The sequence below is a fragment of the Meriones unguiculatus genome, chromosome 1, assembly GCF_030254825.1.
Source record: "Meriones unguiculatus strain TT.TT164.6M chromosome 1, Bangor_MerUng_6.1, whole genome shotgun sequence".
In the NCBI taxonomy this organism is placed as follows: Eukaryota; Metazoa; Chordata; class Mammalia; order Rodentia; family Muridae; genus Meriones; species Meriones unguiculatus.
This window is the reverse complement of record NC_083349.1, coordinates 158518181-158542806: the sequence shown is the minus strand read 5'-3', so window position 1 is coordinate 158542806 and position 24626 is coordinate 158518181. Positions and strand designations below refer to the sequence as shown.

The following is a 24626-nucleotide window of genomic DNA, read 5'->3' as shown; positions in this document are numbered from 1 at the left end:
TCAGTTTCCGTGTGTGTAGGCTTTTTGCTATTGCTGTTGTTGTTGAGGTCCAGTTTTAGTCCATGGTGGTCAGATAGGATACAGGGATTATTTCAGTCTTCTTGTATACGTTGAGGCTTGCTTTGTGACCAACTATATGGTCAATTTTGGAGAAGGTTCCATGAGGTGCTGAGAAGAAGGTAAATCCTTTTGTGTATGGGTGAAAGGTTCTGTAGATGTCTGTTAGGTTTATTTGTTTCATGACCTCTGTCAGAGTCATTGTTTCTTTGTTTAATTTTTGTTTTGTTGACCTGTCCTTTGTTGAGATTAGAATGTTGAAGTCTGCCACTATTAATGTGTGGAGATGTACGCGTGGTTTAAGTTTTATTAAGGTTTCTTTTAAAAAATGTGGGTGCCCTTGTATTTGAGGCATAGATGCTCAGAATTGATCTATTTGCATTCTTCTAAATGTAGCCATTCGTTTTACCAGGAGAATATGTTGAAAATGCTACCTTTCTTTCATGACGTGGAAAGGATAGGAGCTCCACAAGGACTCTGGGTACAGGGGTCTTTTCTGAGACTGACACTCCACCAAGGACCATGTATGGATATAACCTAGAACCTTTGCTTGGATGAAGCCCGTGGTAGCTCAGTAACCAATTGTTTTCCATAGTAAGGGGAACAGGGACTATTTCTGACAAGAACTCAACGGCAGGCTCTTTGACCTCCCCACCCCCTAAGGGAGGAACGGTCCTGCTAGGCCACAGAGGAGGATTTTGCAGCCAGTCCTGAAGACACCTGATAAAACAGGGTCAGATGAAAGGGGAGGAGGTCCTCCCCAGTCAGTGGACTTGGAAATGGGCAGGGAGGAGATGAGGGAGGGTTTCAGAGGGAATGAGGGAGTGGGATACAGCTGGGATAGATACAGAGTTAATAACATGTAACTAATAATAATAAAATAAAATTAGAAAAAAGAAAATGCTACCCCTTTTCAATGTGTATTTTTAGTTTCTTTGTAAAAAATCAGATTCCATGAATCTGTGGACTTATTTTTAAATCTGAAGTTTGCTTTCATTGATCAAGATTTCTGTTTTTGTAACTATAGCTCTGTAGTACAACTTGAGATCTGGGATAGCAGTTCTAAATTATTATTATTATTGTTGTTGTTTAGTTTTGTTTTAACTATCCTAATTTTTTTGTTTTCATATAAATGTGGAAATTGTACTTTCAATTTCTGTGAGGAATTATGTTAAATTTTTTATGGGAATTGTATTGCACTTACAGATTGCTTTTGGTAGGATGATCAGTTTTCCTATATTAATCATATTAATTTTTAAGTGCAAATGATTTATCCACCTTCTTATGTCTTCTTCAATATTTCTCAATGTCTTAAAGCTTTTATTATATAAGTCTATCACCTGCTTGATTGTAGTTATCATATCATATTGTAGTTAAATCATATCAAAACATAAGGCTATTGTGAAAAGTACTGTTTCCCTAATTAATTTCTCAGTCTGTCACTTGTATAGAAAGGCTACTGATATATTTTGATACTTTGTAGAACGTGTTTGTTAGCTGCTGAAGTTTTTTAGCAGGTTTTTTTGGGGGCTCATACATGAAAGCATATAATTTACAAATAAAGATATTTTGGCTTCTTTCCTACTTTTATCCCTTTGATTGTCCTTGTCCTCGATTTTAGTGGAAATGCTTTCACATTCTCTGTATTTATATTTGTATTGCCTATGGGCTAGTTTTTGTGGCTATTATTGGGTTGAGATATGTCTCATTTTCTGTAGACTGACACTGGTATTCAAGCTTATATTGAGGCAAGACTGTGTTGCAATAGAAAATAGCATGGGAGGCTTAGTGATATCACAGACTCCAAAAGAAGAAAGAGGCTTGAGAAGACATATAAGAGGAGTGAAAAGTGTCTGCCTTAAAGTGGGAGGACCTCATAGTGACTAAAAATAAAAAGATTGCTGAAGTTGCTGAAGAGGGGTTGACAGAAAAGAAATCCCATGTTTGGGGCAAAAACTGGGTAGAAAACAATGAGGAAAACTTCTCTCCAAGTCCAGTCACTGCAGACTGTGACTAGGAGATCAGGGCTAGAAGGAGGCTAACAATGTATATAAACATCAAGAGATGAGGATTGAGATCATAGGGATGTAGAAGGATGGAACAATGAGACCCAGTGAGACTCAGAGGTCATGTAGTAAGACAGGAACTCGATCAAAAGGTTATCCTAAGCAAACAGAGCTTTGCCCAGAACATGAAAAATGGGTGTCTTTGATCATGTGTTAGTGCCCAGAAAAGTGTAGCGAGGTAGCATTTATACCAGCATGACTTTGTAGAAAAGTAGAACATACTCAGGCTGCTGTGTAGGAAACATACCCAGGTAGCTTCTTAGGGATTCTACAAAAGTAGGCAAGGAGAGTCAAATGGATAGAGTAGGTGGAAGAGAGAAACTGCTGAAGACACAGACTCTCACATTTACCGTCAGGTACACTGGGTGCAGAGGTCAACAGAGGCATATGATCCATACCACAAGATGGCTGAAGTACAAGTTTTTGGTTCAGTAAAAAAAAGAATGAGATGATCAAAGGAGAACTCAGGGATTTCTCTCAGTTTCAGCACCAAATTAAACAAGGAACAGCAAGAAACCGCTGAACACAGCTAAACTACACAGACAATAAAGTAGCAAATCAATGAAAAACTATTAGGGCACTTCAGATAGTATAAGACAGTGCCAATTCAGACAAGTTTCTTTGGCATAGAGAGGCAAACAGGAGAGGGGGCAGCCCAAATACTGGAATAGCCAGGTGGCTTACCGTGGGCCCCCTGACATGCATCAGTTGTGGAGAAAATCATCCAGGTACCAACTTCCAAGGTCAGGAAAGTTCAGCTGTGTTTGCTGCAGACACGAGTACTCATCCAAGAAATAGAGGCTTTTTGAGAAGTGCGTTTTGAGAACCACCACTCTGAAATATTAGCATCAACACTGTCATATTTGTTTCCATCAGATTCCCAGAAAGTGCCAAGTCATTTCATTACTCCAACATTTAGAAGTATGTAGCTCAGAAGAATTTGATGTTATGGCTGAGGAAGAATTATCATTCCTTCCTTGACTAACTCTACAAATTCTAGCCAAAAGAAAATGATGCATCTTAGAGGAATAGTATTCTACTGATGAATTTCTTTATGGCTTCCTTCATATTTCTGTTCCTCAGACTATAGATAAAGGGATTCATCATCTGAGGGACTACAGAGTACAGCACTGAAGCTACAGCAGTTTTCCTGGATGATTCTGTAACTGTTGAGCTAATGTAGACCCCAAAACCTGTTCCATAAAATAAGAAAACCACTGACAGGTGAGACCTACAGGTGGAAAAGGCTTTATATCTTCCTTCTGGTGACGACATTCTCAAGACAGTGGATGCAATTTGACTATAAGACAAAATAATGCCAGAGAGGGGCACACCACCAAATATGCAAGATGAAATATATATAAGTATGTTGTCAATAAGAGTGTTAGAACAGGCAAGTTTAGTAATCTGTGTAAATTCACAGAAGAAATGTGGGATCACCAGCTCTGTGCAGAAGGATAGATGTAATACCATCAAACCATTCACCAGGGCGTTTATCATGCTCCCCACCAGAGAAAATGCTATCATTAGGGTACATAGGCAGGGGTTCATAATGGTCCTATACCTAAGTGGATGGCAGATAGCAACATAGCGATCATAGGCCATTACTGCAAGAAGACAATTCTCCATGCCAACAGACATTAAGACAAAGCACACCTGAGTCATGCATCCTGCATAAGTGATGTTCTGGTCTTGTGTTTGTATATTTACCAGCATCTTTGGAATTGTGCATGTGACTAAAAACATGTCATTAAAGGAAAGACCAGAAAGAAAGAAGTACATGGGAGTGTGGAGATGGAAATCAAATCTGGCAGCCAGAATGATCAGTAGGTTTCCTATTATTGTGACAAGGTACATGGAAAGAAATATACTGAAGATGACGAGTTGCAGCTCTGTATCATCTGTGAGTCCCAGGAGAATGAATCCTGATACAATTGTTTGGTTTATAGATTTCATGTTCATGGTGAATCTGTTAAAAAACATAGGTCGAAAAGATAACAAACTACATGAACAGCAGCAATATCACAATATCACCAGATAACCGCCCCTATGAACATCTTGATTTTTGCTTTTAACCTCCAGAACCATGAAAAAAAATAATTTCTTACTTTAAGCTTCCCATTCTCTAGTCTGTAACATTTATTATAGTTCACAAATCTTTAGCTCAACATGAGTATAAAATATAATTAAATGGGGGATACAAAGATGGTTTATTTGGGTAAGTACTGCCACAAAAGCATAGGGACCACCAATCAAACCATCAGAATTCACAGAAGTGCCATCTGGGCACATAAGCCCATCTGTTATTCCAGCATAGAAAGATAAGACAGGGAATTCCCCAGAGCCAGCTGGCTACAGAGACTAGCCATATGATGAGCTTTGGGTTTTACTGAGAATTTTGCCTCATTGAATAATGTGGAGAATCATTAAGGATCGTTCTTGGCACCAACATCAAACTTCTACATATATTGTCTTTTATGTTCACACAAATGTGCGTCAGACACCCACCCACACAAATGTGGGAAAAGATTAGTAGGTAATGGAAAAATGTCTCATTTCAGTTGGCAAATGCTTGCCTTGCCAACATAAGGACCAAAGTTTGACACTAAGAATCTATATTTTATATATATGTAATGTTAGTAATAAACAAAGACAGGAAGATCCTGCCATCCTACTTACCAGCCAGTTCAGCGAAATTAGTAAGTACCAGGCCTGCAAGAAACTTTTGTTTCAAAAAACAAAGCAAAGGGACTGGAGAGACAGTCTAAAGGTTAAGAGACCACATTTTCTTGGCAGAGGATCAAAGTTTAGTTGTCAGCACTCATGCTAGTTGGTTTACAACAGGTTGTAACTCCAACTGCAATATGTCTCATCTATAAGGACATTTAAATGTGCCTATATGCACCCTCCCACACAGAGAAACACTGGTATACACACAATTATATAAACATAAATCATAAAGCAATATTTTCAAAAAGTAGGTGTCTCCTAAAGAAAATACCTGATATTGATGTTTGACTTTCACATTCATGTGCACATTTATACACACACACACACACACACACACACACAGAGAGAGAGAGAGAGAGAGAGAGAGAGAGAGAGAGAGAGAGAGAATGAGAGAGAGCGACAGAGACAGAGAGAAAAAGACAGAGAGAAATACACAAATAATGCAATCTGGACAAGTTTTAACAGTCTCTTATATGTTCATATCATATCTTCTAAATTGTAACACTCTCTCCAGGAAGGAAGGACGGGGTCATGAAACTCAAATTTCTCTACGGGAGGAGACAGTGTTAACAGAGCTGCTAAAGGAAGATGAGGTTGCCGTAAGTGATTGACTTTACAGTCTGTGGAGACTTCAAGCCATACAGAGAGCCCTGCCAGGGTTGCAGATTTCTTGAGTTATCATCAGTGCAGAGAGGAGATTTTTGGTAATACAGCTGCATATGGGTCTTCCTATTTTATAAGTAACTTCTCCTCTTTACTTACTTAAATAATCCAAATAAACTCACTGGTTGACCAAGTTAGGCTTTATTGGCATCATTAATTTTGTCTATTGTAGTGTCCCTGTCTGGAATAAGTATTTGTTGTATCTTTGTGAGAAGCTCCATATAAGAGTCACCGTTGTTGAGAAGGGCCAGATCTCTGCTCAAAAAGAAACGGAACTTGTTCTTGGTGAGATTAATAGGGAAGCTCAGTGAGAGCCAGTAAGATAACAGGGCAGATGCATAATGGCAAACTGCTGAGAGGAGCAGTATGAGAGTTTGGGGTGTTTTGCTCCTAATCATCTAGTGAAGCCTTATCTCATTGCTTCACATAAAGAATTCAAGAAAAATCAAGTAAAATTCTGATTGCCACAGCATTTTCTAAGATACTGTTATATGCTTGGCTTCAAGAGGAACAATGTTGATATCTTACCAGGATGTTGATAATGGATGATTTGTCTCAGAAAATTCAGACAGCTTATAAGAGTGAGGGAGATCTGGGATTGATTCTTGAAAGGGGCAGGTATATTAAGTTAGGTCACAGCCTGAACTGTGTATTATGTCATCTCAGTGGGTTCAATAATCAAAGCTGCTCATTAGAGAAGTGATTTTTTTCTATCATTCTTCTCCCAGGAGGGCAAGTCCTTAAAAACTACCATATAGACTAGAAGAGCTCCTCACACTGGATTCCTTGATACTCCAGGCCTAGAGTACACATGCTAGTTGCCCCCATTGTTTCAGCTAACTCCTAATAAGGCCTTTGTATTCAGACATAGACCACAAGCTCATTCAGAGACACACTCCTGTAAACACAACAAGAGGCTGCAGCATAAGGATTACAACAACAATAAAACATGTAACAAAAACTTTGCCAATAAATGAAAATGAAACTTTGCCAATAAATTTCAATATTCTTTTTGAGAGACAAAGAGAACCTCTGTCAGGAAGTGTGGTGTAAGTTTCAAGCATGAAAATATATCTTACTATGAGTATCAGCATCTCCTTCAATACTCTGCTGGGTAGATTCTTTCAGAGGCCTTCTACGGGTAGGTCCTGCCCTGTTCCCTGTCTTCTGCCACTTCTGATATCCTGTTTGCCCTTCTGAATGAGGATTAAGTATCTTCCCTAGGGTTCTCCATGTTATTTAGCTTCTTTATGACAATAAATTTAGTATGTTTATCCTCTATATATGGCTAATATCCACTTATAAGTGAGTATATTGTGTGTCTTTCTGCTTTTGAGTTACCTCACTCAGGATGATCTTTTCTGTTCCATCCATTTGCCTGCAAATTTCAAGATTTCTGGGTTTTATGACTGTGTAGTATTCCATTGTGTATATGTACCATAATTTCTGTATCCATTCCTCAGATGAGGGACATCTAGGTTGTTTACAGATTTTAGCTATTATGACTTAAGTTGCTATGAATATAGTTGAGTGACAGGATAGGAGCCTTCCACAGAGGGCCTCTGAAAGATTCTACCCAGCTGGGTATTGAAACAAATTCATGACTAAACCTTGGGCAGAGTGAAGGGAATCTTATGAATAAGAGGGACATAGAAAGACCTGAAGGGGATAGGAACTCCACAAGGAGACCAACAGAGCCAAAAACTCTGGGCCTGTGGGGTCCTACAGACTGATGTATTCAGCAAGGATCATGTGTGGAGAGGATCTAGACCCCCCTGCTCAGATGTAGCCCATGGGCAGCTCAGTTTCCATGTGGGTTCCACCAGTATCTCTCCTTTAAAATCTAACAGTCCTATGAAAGTGTTCACTAATAAGCATTACAGAAATGAACCTTAGTAAACAGAATTTAAATCACCAGTCCTAAATGTCATCAAAAAATTAAAGTTTAAAGAAGACCCAAATGAATACTTCAATCAACTTTAAGAGAATGAACTTAAAAACAATAAATGCCTGAGTGATCCCCAATAGAACACAAACACAAACATTTTTAATGCCACCTAAAATTTGATCATGAAATTCAACAAGAAACATAGAAGAGATTTCAAGCTGAAATAAAATATAATTGAAACCCCCCAAAAAACAACTAGAGAACTCAATAGAAAGCTTTAAAAGCAGAATGAACCAATTGGAAGATATAATATAAGGGCTTGAAGATAAAGGAGATGTTATAGACAATAAAAGCAACAAATATATAAAAAAATTAAACCCAGAAAAAGAACACAGAGAAAAGATGTGACATTATGAAAAGATCAAACCTTCAAATTGTAGAAATAGATGAGTGGAAATAATCCCAAGTCAATGGCATAGACTAGATCTTCAACAAGTTCATGGAGAGAATCTCATTGGCACAGGAGACATCTTCCTGAACTTAGAACACCAACAGCATAGGCTCTAAGAGCAATGATCAATAAATGTAAACTCATGAAACTGAAAAGCTTCTCTAAAGCAAAGGACACTGTCATCAGAACAAAATGATTGCCTACAGATTGGGAAAGGATCTTCACCCATCCTATATCTTACAGAGGGCTAATATCCAGAATATATAAAGAACTCAAGAACTTAAACAACAACAAAGCAAGTAATCCAATTTAAAAGTGGGGTACAGAGCTAAACAGAGAATTCTCAATAGAGGAATATTGAATGGCTGAAAAACACTTAAAGAAATGCTCAACATCCTTAGTCATCAGAGAAATGCAAATCAAAACTACCCTGAGATTTCACCTTACACCCATCAGAATGGTTAAGATAAAAAACTTAAGTGACAACACATGCTGGAGAGGTTGTGGAAAAAGGGGAACCCTCCTCCACTGCTGGTGGGAATGTAAACTTGTACAACCACTCTGGAAATCAATCTGGTGCTTTCTTAGACAATTAGGAATATGCTACCTCAAGATCCAGCTATACCACTCCTAGAAATATATTCAAAAGATGCTCAAGTATAAAATAAGGACATTTGCTCAACCATGTTTGTAGCAGCTTTATTCATAATAGCCAGAAGCTGGAAACAACCTAGATGCCCCTCAAGTGACGAATGGATAAAGACATTGTGGTACATCTACACAATGGAATATTACTCAGCAATAAAAAACAAGGAAATCATGAAATTTGTAGGTAAATGGTAGGAACTGGAAAAGATCATCCTGAGTGAGGTTTCCCAGAAGCAGAAAGACACACAGGGTATATACTCATTCATAATTAGACATACAATATAGGATTAACCTAGTAAAATTTGTACAACTAGAGAAATCAAGAAGGACTCTGGCTAAAATGCTCAATCCCCATTCAGAAAGGCAAAGAGGATGGACATCAGAAGAAGGAGAAAACAGGACAGGAGCCTGCCACAGAGGCTCTCTGAAAGGCTCTACCATGCAGGGTATCAAAGCAGATGCAGAGACTTATGGCCAACCTTTGGGCAGAGTGCAGGGAATCTTAGGAAAGAAATGGGAAATAGTAAGACCTGGAGAGGACAGGAGCTCCACAAGGAGAGCAACAGAACCAAAACCTGGACACAGGGGTCTTTTCTGAGACTGATACTCCAACCAAGGACCATTCATGGAAATAACATAGAAACCCTGCACAGATGGAGCCCATGGCAGTTCAGTGTCCAAGTGGGTTCCATACTAATGGGAACAGGACTGTCTCTGACCTGCTCTTTGATCACCCCCCCCCTCGATGGGGGAGTAGCCTTACCAGGCCACAGAGGAAGACAATGCAACCACTCCTGATGAGACCTGATAGACTAGGATCAGAAGGAAGTAGAGGAGGACCTCTCAGTGGACGGGAGGGGCATGGGTGGACAGGAAAGAGGTAAACAGGCAAAATATAAGGTAAAAAGGAAAAATATAAGATAGTATGTAAATAAGAAAGGACAATTATGCTCCTAAATACAAGAAATTTGATGATCTCTAGGTATAGGTCATCAATAATCACATCTGCACTACAGATCCAAATATAATGAATCATCTTAAGTCTGTGTAATACTCTAGATACCAGTAGTATTTGAAAAATTTCATTTGTTTATAATAATAAAAAATTCAGCAACATTATTTGGGGAAAAATAAATGTTTTAATACAATATTTTCTGATTGTGGGAAGAACAGGTAGGTTGCCCACAGACATTGGCCATTCTCTCTGTTACCCCAGGCCCAATCTTCATGGTTTCTTCTAGAACTATAATAGAACCCCAGCTGAGGTCTTTTCTTTCCTTACACGACACCTCCTGTAGATCTCACAGGCCATCGCTACTTTGCCTCCTGCTCCCCACTCTGCTCTTTCCCATCCCCTCAACTCAGGCAGGCATCCCCTATTTAACCGCAGTCCATTTCTCCCTTTTCCAGCTTCCAACACTAACACTTCTCCATGAACACACCGGTCTATCAGGCCAGAAAACAAGTGACACACAACTAACACTCTGGAAAGGGAGGAAACAGAAACCAAGAAACAAAATAATCACCCAGAAAAGACAGATCAGAAACTAGTACTTACACCTGTAATCACACAAGACCCAAATCCCTATATGCCAGCATAAGAAGACAATAAATAACAACCAAGACAATATGTCACCACAAGAGCCCATCTATCCTGACTCAGGAAGCCCCGAATATTCTAACATAACTGAGCCACAAGAAAAAGACCTTAAATCCAACTATTTATAGATGGTAGAGGTCCATAAAGAGGAAATAAATAAATCCCTTAAAGAAATTGGTTCCATATTTTGACCCACAACTTCGGCAGAAAACTTTTGCTTTCCCAGAGGCCATGCTAGTTCTATGGATACCACCCATCATACCTTAACATTTCTTAAATCTCCCTGCAGCCCCCAAATGTACCACTTTCCCTGACTTCTGTATTCCAGTTTACAATTCTGTCTGCTTTCCCAGAAGCCATGTCAGGACTAGGGACACCAGGTAAGACACTTCTCTCTCCCCACTAACTCCCCTAAAAGCCAACCCAACTAGTCCAAACTTTACCTCTTCCCTGGTCCCCATGTTTCACCCCATTATTTGAGCAGAAAACTTCTGCTTTACTAGAGGCCATGAAGTACTACAAACTCCAAAGACCAAGCAGGTACATAGAACCCCAGAGGACTCACAGGAATTTGGAACCTTAGAGACAACATTGGCACCAAAAATTGCAGATGTCAAGCCAATCACAGAACTTCAACAAAGACACCGTCCTGAATCTGAAGACTCATTCATTGGTCACCAGAACTGCAGTCCACTCAGGCAAGAATACCAGAAAAGAAACAGAAATTAAGGGGAAAAAATCCACCTAAGAAAGATAAACTCAGAAATCAGCACCTAAGCCTATAATAAACCCAAACCTATATGACTAAAGACCAGCGTAAGACCATAATTAATAACAGCCAGGGCAATTTGGCACCACCAGAGCCCAGCCATCCTACAAGACCAAGCCCTGGACATTCCAGCACAGCTAAAACACAAGAAAATTATCTTAAATCCAATCTTATGAAGATGATGGAGACCTTTAAGGAAGAAATTAATAAATCCCTTAAAGAAATACAGGAAAATAAAAACAAATGGGTAAAGGAAATGAATAAAACTGTTCAAGACCTGAAAATGGAAATAGAAGCAATAAAGAAACTAAAAACTAGAAAATCCTGCCGATGGAAACTCTAGGTAAACAAACAGAAACAACAAACACAAGCATCACAACAGAATACAAGAGATGAAAGAGAAAATCTCAGGCAAGATACAATAGGGAAAATTAATACATTGCTCAAACAAAATGTTAAATCTTGTTAACTCTAAAAAGTCCCTGACACAAAACATCCAGGAAATATAGTTCCCTATGAAAAGAACAAATCTAAAAATAATAGAACTAGAACAAGATTCTCGGTTCAAAGGCCTGGAAATTATTTTCAACCAAATCATAGAAGAAAATTTCCTAACCTAAAGAAACAGATGCTTATAAATACACTCAAAGTTTACAGAACACCAAGTAAATTGACCAGAAAAAAAGACCCTGCCACATAATAATCAGAACACTAAATGTACAGAACAACAACAAAAAAGAATATTAAAAGCCACAAAAGGCTTTTTCCGTTCTCTTCGGTTCTTATCGCTGTGCGGTCGCCAGCGCCGAGCCCGTCACCATGCCTCGGAAAATTGAGGAAATAAAGGACTTTCTGCTCACAGCCCAGCGGAAGGATGCCAAATCTGTGAAGATCAAGAAGAACAAGGATAATGTGAAGTTCAAGGTTCGCTGCAGCAGGTACCTTTACACCCTGGTTATCACAGACAAGGAGAAGGCAGAGAAGCTGAAGCAGTCCCTACCCCCTGGTTTGGCAGTGAAGGAGCTGAAATGAACCAGTCCTGCATTTAACTATTAAAAATTCTGGAAAGTAAAAAAAAAAAAAAAAAAGCCACAAAAGAAAATGGCCAAGTAACAAACAAAAGCAGACTTACACCCAAATTCTCAACAGAGACTCTAAAAGCCAGAAGGGCCTAGACAGCAATCTTGCAGACTATAAGTGACCACAGATGTCAGCACAGGCTACTATATCCAGCAAAAATTTCAATCACCAAATATGAAGAAGACAAGATACTCCAACAATATCCCAAGGGGAAAAAACAAACTTAATATCTATTAAAAAAATCTAGCCCTACAGAAGATATTAAAAGGAAAACTCCAATGCAAGGAGGTTAACTAGACCCAAGAAAACACAAGAAATAAATAATTCCATGCCAGCAAAACTAACAGAAGGGATGAGCACATGCCCCCTCCCACAAACACACACACATACACACCACTACCATCCTCACCACCACCACCAACAAAGCAAGATGAATTAACAATCAATGGTCAGTAATATCTCTCAACATCAATAGACTCAATTCTCCAATAAAAAGACACAGAATAACAGAATTGATGTGAGAACAGGATCCATCATTCTGCTATATACAAGAAACACACCTCAACATTAAAGATAGACATCATCTCAGAGTAAATGGCTGGAAAAGTATTTTTCAAACAAATTGACCCAAGAGCAAGTTGGTGTATACTCTAATACCTGACAAAATAGACTTCCAACAAAAAAATAATCAAAAAAGATGGGGAAGGACACCTTATAATAATCAAAGGAAATTTTTACCAAGATGATGTCTCAATTCTGAATATCTATTCCCCAAATGCAAAATCACCAACATTCATAAAAGAAGCATTATTAAAGCTTAAATCACACATTGAACCCCACACACTAGTAGTGTAAAACATCAACACCCCATTCTCACCAATGGACAGATCATTCAGACAGAAACTAAACAGAGAAATAATGAAACTAACAAATGTTATGACTCAAATGGACTCAAGTGGACCTATCTACAGAATGTTTCACCCAAACACAAAAGAACAACCTTCTCAGGAACTCACAGAACCGTCTCTAAAATTGGCTATATCTCCGTCACAAAGCAAGCCTCAACAGATACAAGAAAACTAAACCTATTGTATCTTATCGGACCACCATAGATTAGAGCTGGACCTCAGCAACAGAAACAACAGAAAGCCTACAAACTCATGGAAACTGAACAACTCTCTACTCAGTGACCACTGGGTCAGGGAGAAAATGAAGAAAGAAATTAAGTACTTTCTATAATTCAGTGAAAATGAGGGCATAACATACCCAAACTTTAAGAACTCAGTGAAAGCAGAGTTAAGAGAAAAGTTCATAGCGCTGAATGCCTTCATAAAAAAAAATTAGTAAGCTCTCACATGTAATAGAAACTGTATTAATTCATAGATTTTTCTAACCCAGCTAGCTCCCAAATAATGGAGACAGACCAATTGATTTATTTAACAAGCTTTAGCACAATGATTGGGCAGGTACGATATAATTTTTTATGTTAGTCTGGCTACCTCCCAGCCACAATTCCCAAGTTATTTTTTAATATTTATTCTGTGTGGGCTAGATAAGCTTCATCAGGCCATATTCTTTCTATCCATCTTTCACCTTCCTTCACCTTCTCCTCTTTTTCTTTTTCCCTACATGAGACCCCAAGCCCAGTTACTTCTCTTCTGCCTAGTTAAAAGCTGTCCGGCCTTTTTTTTTTTTATTAACCAATCAGAGATAATTGGGGAGTAAAGTTTACATAAAAAACACAGGTGTACCCAAGAATGCTCTCATCAGGACTGTACCCAGATGTTAAGTCTCAGAATTCAGCATTTGTATACATAGCACCAAAACAGTCACCAACATTCATACTAACAGTTTAACAGCACACCTGAAAGCTCTAGAAAAAAACAAAGCAAACATATCCAAAAGGAGTAGACAGTAAACTCAGGGCTGAAATCCATAAAATAGAAATGAAACAACCATGCACAGAATCAATGAAAGAAAACCTGGTTATTGGAGAAAATCAACAACAAGATAAACCTTTATCCAAATTAATAAAATCAGAAATGAAAAGGGGGACATAAGAGCAAATACCAAGGAAACGCAGGGAACCATAAGGATATACTTTAAAAACCTGTACTCTACAAAATGAGAAAATCTGAAAGAAATGGGAAATTTTCTATATAGGTACCACTTACTAAAGTTAAATCAAGATCAGACAATTTAAATAGACCTATAACCTCTAAGGAAATAGAAGCAGTCATTAAATGTCTCCTCCTCACCCCAAAAGCCCAGCACCAACTGTATTAATGCAGAATGCTATGAGACTTTCAAAGAAGAGTTAATGCTAACAATACACAAATTATTTCACAAAATAGAAACGGAAAGAATATTGTCTAATTCAGTTTATGAGGCCATGGTTACCATGATACTGAAACCTCATAAAGACTCAACAAGGTAAGAGAATGACAGGCCAATTTCCCTTATGAGCATAGATGCAATAATGCTCAATAAAATACTCACAACCCAAATCCAGGAAAATATCAAAACGATTATGTACCCATGGTCAAGTAAGAACCATCCCAGAAATGCATGGAAGGTTCAACATAAAAAAAAACAAACCTGTAAATATAATTTATTATATAAATAATCTGTAAGAAAAAAGACATAATCACCCAATTAGATGCTGGAAAAGCCTTTGACTAAAATCTGACACTCCTTTATGATAAAAATCCTGTAGATTAGGGATACAGGGATATGCCTGAACATAATAAAGGCAACTTACAGAAAGCTTATAGCCAACATCAAATAAATGGAGAGAATTTCAAAGCAGTGCCACTAAAATCAGGAACAAGACAAGGCTGCCCAACATCTTCATATATATTCAGTATAGTACTTGAAATTTTAGCTAGCGCAATAAGACAACTGAAGGATATCAAGGAGAGACAAACTGGAAAGAAAGAAGTCAAAGTATTGCTATTTACAGATGATATGATAGTATATGTAAGGGACCCTAGAAATAACCCCCAGTGACCTATTATAGCTGGTAAACACTTTCAGCAAGTTGGCTGGATACAAGATAAACTCAAAGGTTGGTTTTAAGGTCTTTTTCTTGTGCTTCAGCTGTGTTGGAATTTTGTGGGCTTGTAGTAGATGAGCTGGGCTCTGGTGGTGTTGATTGCATTCTTATACTGCCATCTATGCCTCTGGATTTGGGGTGATGGTAGGTCTAGATACTAGATTTGTCTTTACTGAATGGGTGTTTTGTTCCCTGGTTTCTATTTTCTCTCTGGTCATCTGGCCTGTGTGGTCTGTGGTTGAGCAGGGGGTATCCACCTGAGTTAGGGGCTGCCACTTTTAGTGTCAGGTATGGTCTCTTGTAGAACTGAGAAACTGGAAGCTGGGACACAGAGACAAGGAGAGGAGGATGAGTTGCGGATAGTGTTGGAGAGTGGAGAAGGTCTCTTCTCCAAGAGAGTGGAGAAGGTCTGTAGGCAGGCAGCCTACCTATAGTTCTGGTGGTGGAGTGGCCACCTGAACGTCTCCACCCACTTTGGGACTGAGATGTGGTGATGATGAGGGGAGGCAGATTGGGAATAGGTTTTGGGGGGAGGGGCACTGAGAGAGTGGAGGAGATCTGCCGATAGGTATCCTACTTAGTCTTCAGGCAGGCATGGCTCGATCTTCTGGCAGGCATGGCATATTGTTGGGCCAGGGGTGTCTGCCAGAGGGGAGTCCTGATATTCTTTATACTGCTTGATGTGTTCTTGAGTTTTCTAGTTGGGTGACTGTGTTTTTTTCAGTTCCATCTTCATTTCTGTTTGAGTCCTCTTTAATATTTCTATATACTTATTGAATCCCATTATCAAGTCCTGGATTGTAAATTTCATTTCCATCAGCTTCATGTATGTGTTTTCCTGGGCACTTCTCAGGCATTTAGTCTCCTTAAGCTCTTTCTCCTTAATCTCACTAAGATGGTTCTTTGTGTCTTATATAAGTTCCTTGAGATCTTTGATGAAACTTGTATTTTTAAAAAATTCTGTGTTTTGTGGTTCATAGAGGCAATTCTCATTGGCAAACATTTCTACAGAACTGACAGGGCTTGGAAAAAAGATACTGCCTTGCTCTTTCATCATCACGATTTTTTTTTTTGCATGAGATCTTGGCATGTGCACTTTTATTTCTAAGTTTGTTGTGCACAGAGAAGTTTGGGGCAGAAGAGAAGATGTGGGGGTACTTTGAGGCTAGAGGTTGGAGTGGAATCGGGCAGACATAGGAAACCGGACTGGTATACAGTTTTCTGGTCCAAGCGTGAACTTTGGGGTGGACCTGGCTGCGTGGCGAAGTTGAGTATGTGATATGAGAGGGGTCTGATTTTGGAAATAGGAAGAGAGTGTCCTGACAGAAGCTTGGGGATCATTTATGGTGCAGGCAAGAGAAGCCAGACCAGTCAGGACACAGGATATGTGACAGAGTTGCCTGGATAGACTCTGGAGAAAAGTGTGGGAAATATTGCTGCTTGTGGTGGTTCCAAGGAGGGTAGAATGGGAGTGATGTAGGACCTGGGAGTGATGGCAGGTAGGAAAATCAGTGGCAGAAATCTAGAGGTTGGCTGAAGCACCAGGTGGGGGTAGTCAGACCAGCCCCACACACTTGGTGTGGGACAAAGGCTTAAGTTGGTGGGTTGTAGAGAAGTTGAAGGGGGGTCCAGGAGATACATTATGCTACACCCTGAAGAAAGACATAGGAAGTGTAGATGAGTAGGCTGATTTGAAGCAGACCAAAAGTGACCTGTCAATAAGATTTTTAAAATGGTTTGGAAGTTAATGAGCTTGTTCACAAATGAGAGAGTGTAAAGAACAAGCAAAGCAAAAGCTATTGTTTCCCCATCGTTTAGCTCCTGAACACTTAAAATGGTCCACGTAGGTTTCTTAAAACCATGTGCGGCCCCACAGGAAATTGAACTATTCAGGGAATAAAGATGAAATTGGACAATTTGCCTAACAAGAAGTCTTGGGAATTAACTTCTTAATGAAACTGCAAATATTTCCTCAGTTCTTATAATTTATCCTGTATCTTGGCTTCATTTGTTCTTTGGGCCAGAAGGATACCTACAGGAGCACTGTGCAGAATCCTTCTGGCCCAAAGAAGACTTTCCAGGAAGCAAAATTAACTTCTTCATTTACCTTCAGAAAGAAAAATATCCCCTCAGTTATCATAAAGAATGCCTGAGTGATGATGTCCCAAAGAAGAAAAATAACCAAGTAAGTGATAGAGGTGTCTGGGATGGAGAAAAAGAGAGAAAAATATGAGAATAGGCCATCTTCTGATAACGTTGATGAAAAATAGGATTTATGGTGTCATGAGTGCTAAAATATACACTTTTACAAAGTTTAAAACAGTTTTTAAAAACTATGATTTTTTTCAGCTTTTTGTCAAATATTTTATTTATTATTTTACTTTAAATTGATATAAATAATAACCAGTTTATCATTATTCAGCAAGTTGCATGTGTGTATGTGTTTGCTCACATGTGCACCTGTGCCATGGAATGAGTACTTGGACAACTTTGCAAGTTGGTTCTTTCCTTCTACTTTGCTGAGATGGTACCTCTCTTGTCATTTCTGCCGCTGAGTATATTATCCAAGTCTGACTGGTACATAGGATCCTAGTCATTTCTTCTGGATCCACCTACCTCTTGCCAGAGAACAGAAGGATTCCCAGAACTGTTCGGTCAACAGAACTTGAGTTATTCTCCTGTTGATTCTCTGAAAATCCCTGGAGATCAAGGGAAGTTGAGGGTAGTGAGAAGACTCAGCGTGAAGGATCCTTGCAACCAAGCCTAACAATTTAAGTTCTATCCCCAAAACCTAAAGAGTGAAAGGAGAGAACCAACTCCTCCAGGCCATCCTCTAGCATGCTCCCTCACACCATGTCATACATGCACCCACACACATACAAAATAAATTTTAAAATATTTGTAACCTTTTAAATTTTGAGAGGCCTTACACAAAGTCCTGTGATCCAGATGGGATCAGAACAGTGCTTCTTTGAGAGTAGATAGAATCAGTGAAAAGACTAAAAGACTAAGGGTATCCACGAGTCCTCCCATTCCTGAGGGTGTCCCCTCAGCTCTAGAAGAATAAGGTGTGAAAGAGTGGATAGACAAACTCTTAGTTGTCTTAGAAAGAAAGGTACAGTAATTCAGTTCTTTTTATCAGTTATGAATTTCATCAAATGATATTCTTTAGCTTGTCTTGGGATATAAAAAAATTCCATCTCTTTTACTTGAATTATTACACTATAGAGTAGTATGTTTTCAATGTCAATGCAGCAAAAACTGTGTGCAAAGATATTTGTATTCATACTTATAATGCTTTGATTATATTCACCCACTGTTTTATTCTTTCTTATTCTGTTCTCCTCCTCTTCTCCTCCACATCTCTAATAGTGTGCCTTCTACTTTTGTGTGTTCTGTAAAGTATTGTAAGACCAAAAAAAGATGTCTTTCTTCCAGTACCTTAATTATTGTAGTTAATGTTATAATCTCCAATTCCATCCATTTCCTTCAGTAACATAGTTTTGTATTTTTATTACGAGTATGACTCCTTTTCCTGTACAGACTGTTTTATTTACCCATTCATTCATCAGTGATTATCTAGGTTAACTCAACAAGATTAATATGAATAGTCATAACAAACATGGGTAGGCACATATTGTTATTTGTATTCACTTGGGATAAATGCCTATAAGTGGTATAGCTCTATTATATTGAAATTTCATTTTCCATTTTTCAAGGAATCTCCATATGGATTCCACAATAGTTGCACTAACTTATATTCCTACCAATAATATTTCATTTCCTTTCCCACGCAGACATAAATGCTTAATATAATGTCAGAACATAGAATAAGAAATTATCTTTGATCTTTTTGTGATGCCTTGGCAAGGTGTGGCAGGAATATTATTGTGAAGAAGCTTGGGTGAAGAAGCTTGGTTTACATAGTGAGATATTGTTTCCTCCAATATCTTCCTCTACAAAATAAAATAAAATAAAATAAAACTGTTTTGGGATGGGAATTCTATAGAAGGATAATTTAAAACACAGGAGTAAGATATCAAGAAATGCCAGCGACAGAGACCACAGGGAAGTATTATAACTCAATGAAAATGCTATGAGACTTTGACAAGGGAAAATTCAATTTGGAAACCAACCTTGCACTCTAAAAACCTGTAACAGATTTTTTATATCCTACCTCTTCTTCAAGTCTCAATCTTCTGACTTGCGGACAACAGGGTTAGGGAGATAGCTAAATGGGTAAAGTGCTTCCTGTGAAAGCATGAAGACACTAGTTCAGATTCCTAGCACCCATGTAAAAGCCAAACATGGCAGTTCATGCTTGTAGCCCCAGAACTTGGTGCAGAAAGAGGTGAATACTGGGCCCTTGCATGGTAGCTAGTCTAGCTGAAATGGTAAACTCCAGGTTCTGTGAAAAACTTTGTCTCAAAAAATAATGTGAAATAACTATTGAGTCATACATTATCGTTGTCAACTTCTGGCCTCCAAACACACACACACACACACACACACACACACGCACACACACACACACACACACACACACACACACACTACCCAGAAACAGAAAATGCTAGTAATAAGTGGGATGGGTGAAAGTTGGCCTATTTACAACTGTCATAAGTGTGTAGGGTAAGAATTAGCTGAAAGCATAATTTTAACAAAGAGCTAGAAGGATTTTTCTAAAGATTTATTTTTGGGGCATGTATGTATGAGAAGGGGCAGATATGTACCATGGTGCTTGTGCAGAGGTGAGAGGACAACTTTTCACAAGTCCACCTTGTTTTCTGTTTGTTTGCTTCTTTTGGAGCAAGAACTCCCTTGTTTCTGCCACTATATTGCATTTGTGACCTTCTAGCTAATACTTCTGTTTCTTCCCTAAGTCTCATCTTAGAGTGCTGAGATGACCAGTGCAAGCCACTACATCTTACTTTTTTATGTGGGTTCCAGGAACTGAAAGCAGGTTACCAGACTTGCAATGCAAGCTCTTTTCCTGGCTGAGCCAGCTAATGGTCCTGAGCTTTTTAACATAAGATGTATATACTTTGTTCAATGGACAATAGTAAGAAATCCAAAGGTATTATACAGAAAAGAAAGAAGAAATGAAGTGATTTTGAAGGTGCGAGTAGGAATAATGGATCAGGAAGGCTTATTCACTCTTTTGAAACAGGGTCATTGAATCTAGAGGTCACTGATTCAGTTAGATTGACACCAGTGAGTTCATTGAAGCCTCTTTTCTCTGTAGTCCCAGCACTAGGGTTATATATGCTGAGCACATGAAAAGTTTTTTTCTGAGTACTGGGTGTCCAAACTCAGGCCCTCATTTTAGGAGTTTCCATAATTTACAGGAAACCGCAAGACAAAACATGAAGATATGTGATTTAGATTTTGAGACAGGTTAAGGAGTTGGCCTTGAAATCATTATGCCAGGAAAGTGCTTCTTGAATTCTTTATCCCCCTGTCAACTTTACCTCTAAAGTGCTGAAATTCTGTGTGCCATATCTCCCTGTTTTTCTGTTTGTTTGTCTTGTTATTTTCTTGTTTGTTTAATAATAGCCAACCTTTTCATTTTTCTTCATTTATCTTTTATAAGTAGTTTTTAATTTGTTTTATATTTATTTATGTATTTAGAAAGAACATACATATAGCAGCACATGTATAGAGGTCAGAGGACAACTTGAAGAAGTTAGCTCTCTCCTTTCATCGTGTGGGTCTTAAAGACCAAATTCAGATTATCAGGCTTGACATCAAGTACCTTTACCCACTGAATCATCTTACCAGCCCATTAAAAAAATTAATAAAGAATTAAAAAAATTATCAGTTCATATTTATTTTTAAAGTATTGAGTTTTGTATTAACAGTTTTATTCAAACATAGTATATACTTTAACTACATAATCAGGGTAAAATAATATTTTACTGTAACTTTGATTTACTTTTCCCTGATATCTAATGGATGTGAGCATTTTTTCATGTATTTATTGGTTACCTCATATTTCACTCCACCTTCATAACACCTTCATAGCATTTACAACTCAGTATTTTGTTTATAACATTTGTACCTACAAAGAAACTTCTTGGCTGACCATTAATTCTTGGCTATCACTTCTTTCTGGATTTCACTAGTTCATCCTTTAGTAATTCTTTCTACTGAATGAAGTCTGGAAATATGGCTTAGTGGGGAAGAACACTTGCTGTGAAAGCAAAGAACAGAAATTCAAGTCCCCAGTGCTCACGTGAAAGCCGGGCATGACTTCATGTACCTGTACACCAGAGGTCAAGGGTAGAGACAGAAGGATTCTGGGACCATACTCACAGGCCAACATAGATGAAATGCCAACCTGCATGGTCAGTAAGACACTCTGTCTCAACAAAGAGAGAGAGAGAGAAAGAAAGAGAGAGAGAGATAGAATGAATAGAGGAAAACATAGATGAAAACATTCAGTGCCTTCCTTTGACTGCCACAATCATGTGCATGCCACATGTATGCCTATACCTTGTACCCCAAGCACACACACACAATTAAAAAGAAAAAAAAATCTTTCCAATTTCTTTTTCACGATGTTTCTAGCCATGAAATTATACACATAAAAATAACATTATATGGCCTGAGAAAATTGTATTTATACATTAGGAATATATTCTTTAAAATATGTGTAAGAGCAATTAAAAAAAAAAAAGAAGAAGAAGCCAGATGCCATGAATCTAAGAAAATGGTGATGGGAAGGCAGATAAATAAGAAGACTTTAAGGAAGAAAAAAATGTGGAAAATGGTGTATTTTAAGTTCAAAAATAAAAAAATAAGTAAAAAAATATTTATGAACTAACCATTTTATCAATATGTATGTGAAATGGAGGAATATTCAGGGATTCTGAATTTAAACTTCAAAGAGCGAGGTAATATAAACAGTAAGCAAAAGTTCAAGGCACCGTAATTAGCTCAGACACAAACTGGGAAGTTAACGTATCTTGCCTTCCAAACCTATCTTCATACTATTCCTTAACTTCTGTTTTTGATGCTTACAAAAGAGTTAAACACATGGAACTACAAAACCAAACCAGTTCGACTGAATTCATCCTCTTGGGACTCTCAGAAAAGCCAGAACATGAGCCTGTCCTCTTTTCTCTGTTCCTCTGCATGTATGTGATTACAGTTGTGGGAAACCTGTTGATCATCCTGGCCATCAGCTCTGACTCTCACCTCCACACTCCTATGTATTTCTTCCTGGCCAATCTCTCATTGGTTGATTTATGTCTGGCTACCAACACTGTCCCCAAGATGCTGGTGAACATTCAAACCAGGAGCAAGTCTATCTCTTACTCTTGCTGTCTTACCCAGATGTACTTTTTCCATTTTTTTGGCATCATGGACAGTGTCTTAATAGCTGTGATGGCTTATGACCGGTTTGTGGCCATTTGTCACCCTTTACATTATTCTACTATCATGAGTCCACGTCTCTGTGGGCTGCTGGTCGGTGGCCCATGGGTGTATTCCTGTTTCATCTCCCTCACCCACATCCTCCTCATGGCCCGTCTGGTATTCTGTGGAAACAATGAGCTCCCACACTACTTCTGTGATCTCACCCCGCTTCTCCGGCTTTCATGCACAGACACAACAGTAAACAGGCTCTTTGTGCTCATTGTAGCAGGAATGGTGATAGCCACACCTTTCATCTGCATCCTGGCCTCCTATGCCCGAATCATTGTGGCCATCATGAAGGTCCCCTCTGCGGGTGGCAGAAAGAAAGCCTTTTCTACCTGTAGCTCCCACCTCTCTGTGGTAGTCCTTTTCTATGGGACCACCATTGGTGTCTACCTGTGTCCCTCCTCTGTCCGCACAGCTGTGAAGGAGAAAGCTTCTGCTGTGATGTACACAGCAGTCACCCCCATGCTGAACCCCTTTATCTATAGCCTGAGGAACAGAGATTTGAAGGGAGCCCTAAGGAAGTTCATCAACCGAAAGATCAGCACATCTCCCTGATCGTCAGCCAGAACATTGTGAAATGTCTGCACAGCCGAATTTGAAGATCTGAGTTCTTCAACTAAAGTTGGAATTACTTGTAAAGAAAGAGTAAACACTTTAACTTCTGAGTTACAGAAAGCCAAGTTTCAGTTTCTATGTGACCTTTTAATTATTGTCTCATTCTAGTTGTTTTTTATTGTCAGTTTGACACAGCCTAGAATAGAATCCCCTGGGAAGAGGGGATCTCAATTGGAGAATTGCCTGTGTCCAATTGCTTGGGGGTATGATGTGGAGGGTTAACTTAATTGCTAATTGGTGTATGATGGCCTAGCCCATGATGCCTGGTACCATCCACAGGCCTGCGATCCTGGGCTGTGTAAGGAAGCCAGCTAAGTGCTATAAAAATGAGGCTTCCAGCAAGCCAACAGTGTTCCTGCATGGTTGTAAGGTTCTGCTGAGTTTCTTCCTTGGTGCCCTTCAAAGATCGAGGGTAACCTTTAAGCTAAATTAAAACATTTCCTCCAATATGCTGGTTTTGGTCAGAGTGTTTTCTCACAGCAACAGAGAAAGTAACGAGAAGATTCCCAAGATATGAGGACCAGTAAATAATTCTAACCATGTGTGACATTGTCCTCATCAAAAAATAAGACTATTGTTACAAATTGGATTTTCCCAACTTCAATATCCTTTGGCAAACAGCAAATGTAATCATGTGTTGCTTTACAATTATATCTTCTGAGGAATGTATCATCTGATGACTTTAACATTGCAGAAATATCATGTTGTATAAGTCATTAATTCAATTCAATGTTTTTTATTAATTAAATTTATTTTTAGATAGTCTCATACATTTCCACAATATATACCAACTATTCTCATCTCTCTTCTTGACACCCCTGTGCAGTCCTACTCCTGTATACAGATCTCTCTTACATATTCATGTATATCCATTTTTGTAGCCCCAGGCCATCTGTATGGCTATTGGATCAGAGCTGGTGGGTTCAGCAGTAAGTACACAACTGAAAACAACTAATTCCCCTCTCTCAGCATCTATCAATAGCCAATAGTTCTAAAATAAAAGGCTGAGCCTCTCTAGTTCCTCTCCCTTCAGTGAGTTACCATTGATAAGATCAGTCTTGTGTGTACATCCAATGGATGTAACTCCGCTCCATGTGGGTTAATAATTTCAGTAGTTGTTACTGGTCCAGAGAATGGTGTTCACAGAAGCACTCCTTAGTCTCCACATCTTACACGCTTACCACCACCTCTGCTCTGCAGTATTCCATAAGCCTCTATAAATGTCCTGTTTAATGCCAAGCACACAAACATTCCTATTTTTTTGGCATCTTGGACTGTTTATAGTCATAACCCCACGGCTTTCTTCATTCAGTGCTGTTCTTTTTAGGAAGACTCTTCTATGACCAAAGGTGGGAGCAGATTTTTGTCTATGGGTATAAACAGGTATTTAGAAGGCAACCTGCTGTTTTGTCAGTTTATCAACACAGCATCTTGATATAAGTTAGAGTTGTGCTGGAGGCATAGTTCAATGAGTGACATGCTTGATCACTATGCACCATGCCTTGGGCTGGATCTCCGGCACTGTAAGACACAGAGAGATATGGACAGACATGGATGAGACTAGTTCTAGCATGACAAA

General features: G+C 38.7%; 3 protein-coding genes across 3 annotated transcripts; 2 read left to right on the top strand and 1 right to left on the bottom strand.

Moving 5' to 3' along the window:
- Positions 1-3143: 3143 nt before the first annotated feature.
- On the bottom strand, positions 3144-4106 carry LOC110566669 (olfactory receptor 7G2-like). Its single transcript, XM_021664545.1, has one exon. The coding sequence runs from the start codon at positions 4104-4106 to the stop codon at positions 3144-3146; it is 963 nt and encodes a 320-aa protein (XP_021520220.1).
- A 7530-nt stretch (positions 4107-11636) lies between these two features.
- Positions 11637-11967, top strand: LOC110566670 (large ribosomal subunit protein eL38-like). The gene has a single exon (XM_060369835.1). The coding sequence runs from the start codon at positions 11692-11694 to the stop codon at positions 11902-11904; it is 213 nt and encodes a 70-aa protein (XP_060225818.1). The 5' UTR covers positions 11637-11691; the 3' UTR covers positions 11905-11967.
- A 10078-nt stretch (positions 11968-22045) lies between these two features.
- LOC110566668 (olfactory receptor 1M1) lies at positions 22046-22987 on the top strand. Its single transcript, XM_021664544.2, has one exon. The coding sequence runs from the start codon at positions 22046-22048 to the stop codon at positions 22985-22987; it is 942 nt and encodes a 313-aa protein (XP_021520219.1).
- Positions 22988-24626: the final 1639 nt, after the last annotated feature.